At 39.4% G+C, this 6,963-nt stretch overlaps 1 protein-coding gene across 1 annotated transcript in view; it reads right to left on the bottom strand.

Moving 5' to 3' along the window:
• Positions 1-6,963, bottom strand: part of LOC103734191 (short-chain dehydrogenase/reductase family 16C member 6-like) — a 55,702-nt gene that overhangs the window by 40,064 nt on the left and 8,675 nt on the right. Inside the window, 2 exon segments of the mRNA XM_008833084.1 lie at positions 2,931-3,005; positions 3,007-3,063. Coding sequence (XP_008831306.1) covers positions 2,931-3,005; positions 3,007-3,063 — 132 coding nt within the window.

Genomic DNA, 6,963 nt, shown 5'->3' with positions numbered 1-6,963 from the left:
ATGTATCAAATGCCTGCCTCCCAAGGCTCAGGGACCATTGTGGAAGAGGGGGTGGAAAGATTTTAAAAGCTGGAGGTGTTGGATGATTACAAAGAAGCAGAGTTTTCCAGACAGATGATCAGTTAGTTACTCATATGTACTCACAGTAGTGTTGACAGCATGGACAAATCCCATGTAAGCTCAAGTCAGAAAACTTCCAGCATAGACATAGGGAGGTAGGTAAGTATCCCCAACCCTAGCTAAGGAAATATTGGCACTCGAGGATTGCTGGGAAAGGGAGATTCAGTCTCATTTAAGGGTCAGACTCTTACCACGTTGACCAGGCTTCAGTGGATGAACCCACACTAAAGGGCATCATTTGAACATCTAAATAAAAGTATCTATCTATCTATCTATCTATCTATCTATCTATCTATCTATCAATAAATCAATCATCTATCTATCATCATCTATCTATCATCTATCTATCATCTATCATCTATCTATCTATCTATCTATCATCTATCTATCTATCTGTCTGTCTGTCTGTCTGCCTGTCTGAGTAATGATCCTTTTCATAAACTTCTTACCCCCAAAGACAATATATCTCAGGTCAGTGTCCCCCTTGAACTCTAAACCTGAAACCTTTCAGACCTCTCAGAAGTTTGCATGGTACACTTTCAGTCACTTGTAAGCCAGATTTCATGGATATAAACAGAATTCGTTATGACTTAGGGCTAGTACATGAGGACTTGGCCTTAGGATGACAACTGTGGAGATGGCTTAAGACACATTTCTCATTGCTAATGGTGTTGAAGTAGGACTAGATTGTACATTTGGCTTCAGGGTAATCTTTACCTGAGGGCTTGCTTAGAGAGAAGAGAAATGAAGATTATGTTATTAGAATATAAATGTGGCCTCTGTGGAAGCAGTTCCAGCTCAAAAGATTATCTATCTCTCTATCTATTGATTTGAGAATGCTGGAAAAGGGGGTGAAGATGTGGGAGGGAAAATCTAAGTATGATCAAAATATATTGTACAAAATTTATAAAAATAAAAAATTAATACAAATATGAAAAAAGAAATGTTAAAAAACAAAGTACAAGATCAGTGACTGCAGGAACCCTAAGGGATATATAGAGCCTATATGAGTTAGAGAGAACAGCTTAAGCCAAGACCTCTGAGGAGGGTTTCATGCACTCTGGGGTTTTATCAAGATCTGTGAAGCTCTGAGAGTGAGCAAAAATGACTGTATTCCATTCTCCATGTATATGGAGGCCTCTGAATATTTTTGAACTGGAGAATGAGATTATTTGACTCATACATTGTAAATATCATCTCTCTACCATATGAACATAAGTTAGAAGTCACCAGTGCTGAGGATGGAAGATGATGACAGGCTGTCAGTGAAGGACAAAGATGACTCAGATATCTGGCAGTGAGGTTGGAGGGATGTGGACTTGAGTGTGTTTTGCATGAGAGCCAGGGATTTTGATATAACAGAACACGAAAGAATCAAAATGATTTCCAGGTCTGTGATATGATTAGGAGTGGATCCTAGTTCTATCTACCCAGTTGGTGTTTGCCTTTAAAAGTTTAGGGCAACACGATACAAGGAAAGAAAACGATTTATAGAAATGTTTATGGAGCACCTGATGCATGCAATCCCCGAGTTAGTTGTTCAGTTAGTATTGACTAAAATTGATTTGTGGGCTGCAGTGGGGTTTTCTGTCACTTTCTGGTGACCAAGAAACAAGTCAAATGAAGTAATTTTGAAGATTGTAAAGACTTCAAAAATGTTGGGTGAAAAGAAGGAAACATTGGGAGACATAAACAAACTGGGAACTGAGGTACTACCTCCTGTACTAGTCCCCATATCTCTGAAGGTCCTGGTTTCCATTGCTTAAATATCCTGCATGCTGCATCACTTGCTGTTACATACTTTTCTATAATAACAACAAGTGTATCCCTCCCAATGCAAAGAACTCTAGTAATTCCAGCTTCCTTAAGCCTCTTACTCATTGTATAGAGTGGCACTGGGCAAAGAATCAGCGTCTAGGCACATGTGTCTAGTTAAATGTACATTTATTGTTATACATTATATATTATTATTATTATTATTGCTAAAGGACATAGAGTTAAGAGTTTAGTTCTTCAGTTCCATCAATTGTATTTCCACTTGTTCCATAGACACAGTGGCCACCGTATTGGGAACCAGATGGAAAACAATTCCACCATCAAAGCCAGTTTTGTAGGACAGTGCTATCTAGCCACTCTTGTTCCTATGAGGGACACTCCTGAAGTATTATACTTAGCAATTTTCTTTTTGGAAAAATTATTTCTCTCTTCTCTTACTTTCTCTATGTGTGAGAATGGGTCACTACTTAGCAGTTACATGAGACTGGGAAACTTATTTTAACAGCTGGGCCTCAATTTCCCTGTTTGTAAAGTGAGAATGAAAATGGTGCATGTACAATTAAGGAGCTCAGAACAGCACCTGGTATACAGAGTGGTAAATAACGTTGACTGTTTCTGCCTGCCTTCATTTCCTTTGTTCTTACGTGTAGTCTTACTTGTATAAGATCATTCTGAAAACAACACCTCTCTACATAAGCTCCTATACCACTCATGAAAAGTGAAATCTCTCTGTATAACTGTTAGCACATTTTAGTTTGAATTAGGGTAGTAAAACTTTTGAATATCCTACTAAGTCTTCAGGTCAAACTGTAATGTGTGGAGGGGAGATATTTCCATGAGAATTTAGAGTAGGGAAAATCAGGAAAAACCAATCTAGTTCAGGTAGAGTGGAACCTGGTAAGGACAGACCTCTACCAGCTGTCAATGAATACTCCCAAATGATACGTCTACAGACAGATGCTGAACAGTTGCTCTGAGATATTCATGTAATTGCTAAACTCACTGATAAAGTAAAAAGAAAGGGAGAGACTTACCCAGAAATGAGAGATGGCATTGACTATAAACGATCTTTCCACCATGCGATCTGGAGTATCAAGGAAGAGCTTCCCTTGTTACAAGGCCCTCATTGTTAATGAGGATGGTAACATCACCAACTTCTTCTCTAACCTGGCCATGAGTGAAGGAAACATGAAATTGATTGAAGAGTTGAATCTTTGACATTTTTTTTTCTTTACTCAGGTGCAGTCATAGATTGTACAATGTGTCACTCGATGGAGGACATGGACAATATGGCAGTACCAAGTTTATATTGTCCCGTGACACTCTAACCATTCTAGCTTGTAGAAGTGGACTCTGATGTTCCAACTATGATGAAATCCCTTAGCAATGTGTCCTTCATAACACTTCTCCATCGTTAAGCAACACATTACTATAGTTTCCTCAAAACTAGATTTGTTTTATTTTGTTTTTCATAAATTCAGAAATTTTAAATCAGTATTTCACGATCAGTTTTATTTTATTAAAAACACACCTCAATTTGGAGAATTTGCTTAAAGAATATGGTTTCCATAAGAAGGTAGGCAGTTATATGGCAGACACCTTCATTTTCCTCCTTCTTTTCCTCTCTCCTTTCCACCCTCCCTACTTCTCTTCATTTACTTAATACTAAGGATTGAACGTAGCAACTAAGGCATGCTAGACAAGTGCTCTAACACTGATCTGCATCACTGCCCCCCGTTTTACTTTGAGACCTCAATAAGTTGCTCAGACTGGCTTTTAGTCTTGTTCTGTAGCTCTTCTGCCTTAACTTTGTGAGTAGCTAGGCAGACTTGTACCACAGACCCCATAGGGAGCATTTTCCTTACGGCCACTTCTGTTCTAGTGTTCTTTCTTGTTGGCCTTTAATGGTGGTGAGTTCTGAGGACACTGTCTCCCTGTGTGTCCCTGAGCATCTTCCCTCCTGTGGTCAAAAGGTTTATGTTCAGCATAGTGGATGCCTGATGGCCATTCTGTAGGTGTCATTTCCCTGACTCCTGTTTGACCCGGTGGCAAGAATATATCTGTCCCTCAAAGATCAGGCCAGTGTTTGGAGTGAGGATATCCCAAATAGTGATGTTAATCTAGTGCCCAGAGACTTCTGTAATACTGAGTGCTCTGCACAAAAAGCCTGATATATAAATGTTCTCTCTGACTGGTAATTTACAAGTTGTACAGTTGTGCTACTGCTATGGTCTCCTTGTATTTTCATCTCTTCTCTCCTACATGACCACTTCATCTGCTTGCATAACACACTGAACACTATGAGCTCTATTTGGAGAAAAGTGTACTCCAGGAAATGATCAGCGAACTGTTTTTCTTTTTTACTATGTTGTCTCAAATTACAGCTTTGTAGGTGACTCTGATAAACTGGATGCAGGAAGCATATAATGACTTGAAGACTTCATTTTTATTTTTGTCTTGAACTGAGTTCTTTGGAAGATATGACTATCTCTGTTTTCAGACTAGAAGCACTGCCTGCCTTGACTTTCCTACTTCCTGGTCCATGTTGTGTGCTGAGCCTGCCAGATGGAGATGATTTGAAAAGATGAGGTAAACACTGCTGTTAATATTAGTGAGTGGGATGAGTTATTAAAGGAAGAGTTAATATTGCTGAGTTATGTTGGGATTAGACCTTTCTGCTTTGTACAAAAACCAAAAAATATTAACGTGAGGCTAAATTACAAGAAGTACATTGTACTGGTTTGATGGGGGAAATCAATAGGCTCAATCCTACATCAGTGTAGGGGGGATTATCGGGCCAAAAATGGGTATCAGAGGTAGAAACTTTGGACTAAGACACCCTAAATACTTTAGAAAGACTGAATGGTCACTGGCATCAACCCAGGAGAAAACCCTGTTTCTGAGGGATACCACAGGCAGGAAGAATATTATCTGGGTCATGGGATTTAAGTTTTACTGTACTTTCAGAGGCAGTTTAGGAGGGCATTTTCCTAGTTTCTGGATAAGGGATAAATTAAGATAAATTAAAATATTATTCAAAGACTTCATGATTTTGAGAGAAACATTGATTTATATCCAATTTGGAGTCACAAATAAAAGCTGTGTTCACCTAAACTTACTGTGCTTCATAGCCAAAATTATAGGCTGGACTGAAACTCACAGTCCTCCTGTCTTACCCTCTTCAGTGCCAGGTTTACAAGTATGTATCACCATGCCTGACCGCATATGTTGACTTTGTATACTGGATACAAGAATTCTCTCTTCATCTAATTGTGGCGAGCTAGGTACTGTGCCCTTTGAAAAGCTGTCATTGCTGTGTGAGTCTCCCATATATTCCAAGGATGAAGGTAATGTTTGCCATCTATTGAGAGTCTTGCAGGCAAAGTATTTGGGTTTCATAGAAGTTAGTAACTAACTAAAATTAATCCAAAAGAAGATAGAGTAGTGAACTTAGAAAAATTCTATTTGAAAGATTGTGGAAAAGAAGAAAAATTTCAAATATTTTCCAATGGCAAAACTTTGTATTTAAAATTTTAAGATGACCTTCTCCTGGATATCAACAAAATCTTAATCAAGAAGAAGTGCTTTGTAGGAAGGCAGAGGAGTTAGGAAGTATGATACTTTGAAGCAGAGGGAGGAGGGTGGGGTGATTCCACTGCCTGCAATTTGCTGGGCTCTGGTGCCACTGCTACTCTGCCACTACGTGATCAAGGACCTGACTGAGGTCCTTCAACTTCTCTACGTCTGTTTCATCACTGGTAAAGTGACAAAATTAATAGTTCCCATTTCTTTTTGAAGTTTATATATGATAACAGACAAGAGAAAAGGCTTTTTCAGGATTCTGAGTTGTGCATGGTTCTAGGGCAGGGTCCCTGCCTAAACACACTACATCAGCTCATCCAAAGACAATCGTCTGGGAACTTTGTTTGGCATATTTATATCCCTTTTGCAAAATGAGGACTCACTTTGATTCTCCCTGTTCTGCACTAAAATGTACCCAGGGAGCTATAATACACATGGTCTCATTAGCTGTGAGTTACTAAACAACTCCTATGCCCCAGAATAAAGAAAAAGATAGAAGAAAGTAAAGAAGTGTGAAGAAAGTGGTTCAGAAAGTATAACAGAGTAGGAAATCAGTAATGAATTTCCTAATGGATCAAAAAATGAATCCTTTATATAGAATTTGGATTGCAAAATCCCCTCAGGGATTCTGCAATCAAACCGTATGCACCCTGAGGCCCATAACTGCTTAGTTGGACCTGTCATTGCTTTGATGATCTTGGACTAGCTGCATAATCAGAGTTCCTTAGTTTCTTTGTTTATCAATAGGTATGATAACAATGATGTGCATTTAAGAAGGTTGAGATGTTTCTATTAAATGAGTTATAGGGCACAAGGATTGCTCAAAATAGTAACTACTTATTGCGGAACCCTGAGGCCCATAACTGCTTAGTTGGACCTGTCATTGCTTTGATGATCTTGGACTAGCTGCATAATCAGAGTTCCTTAGTTTCTTTGTTTATCAATAGGTATGATAACAATGATGTGCATTTAAGAAGGTTGAGATGTTTCTATTAAATGAGTTATAGGGCACAAGGATTGCTCAAAATAGTAACTACTTATTGCGGAGGTCTCTCCCTCTCTTCATGGGTTGTTGGCCACCGGTCCACGAGGGCAGGGGGAGCAGAAGCGGTGAACGGAGTCAGGACGGCCAGTGAGCACTGATGGAAGAAAGCCCTTCTGGGGAGGCTGGTTCCATGGCGCAGTGAAACAGATTCAGCTCTAGATGCAGTGATTCAGCTCCAGACTCAGTGAAACAGCTCCATTTATTCAGTGGGAGAACTAGAGAAATTATAGTGTGGAGGCAGTAGCCAAAGCCTCAGCTAATAGGTGCTCACAGTATGCTTTATTTACATGTGGCAGTGGGCTCCTATCCTCTGACTATAAGGCAATGCCTGATAATCATATAGAAAAAACCTGGGGGTAGTTTTTACTCCAGGTAACTATGCCAAAGGTCATGTTCCAAATAAGGTCAGGCATCCGTGCTTGGTGGCACTTTCCAGGTAA

This window comes from Nannospalax galili, unplaced genomic scaffold (assembly GCF_000622305.1).
Source record: "Nannospalax galili isolate Female #2095 unplaced genomic scaffold, S.galili_v1.0 scaffold476, whole genome shotgun sequence".
NCBI lineage: Eukaryota > Metazoa > Chordata > Mammalia > Rodentia > Spalacidae > Nannospalax > Nannospalax galili.
The sequence above is the reverse complement of the archived record's forward strand: the minus strand, read 5'-3'. Positions and strand labels throughout refer to the sequence as shown.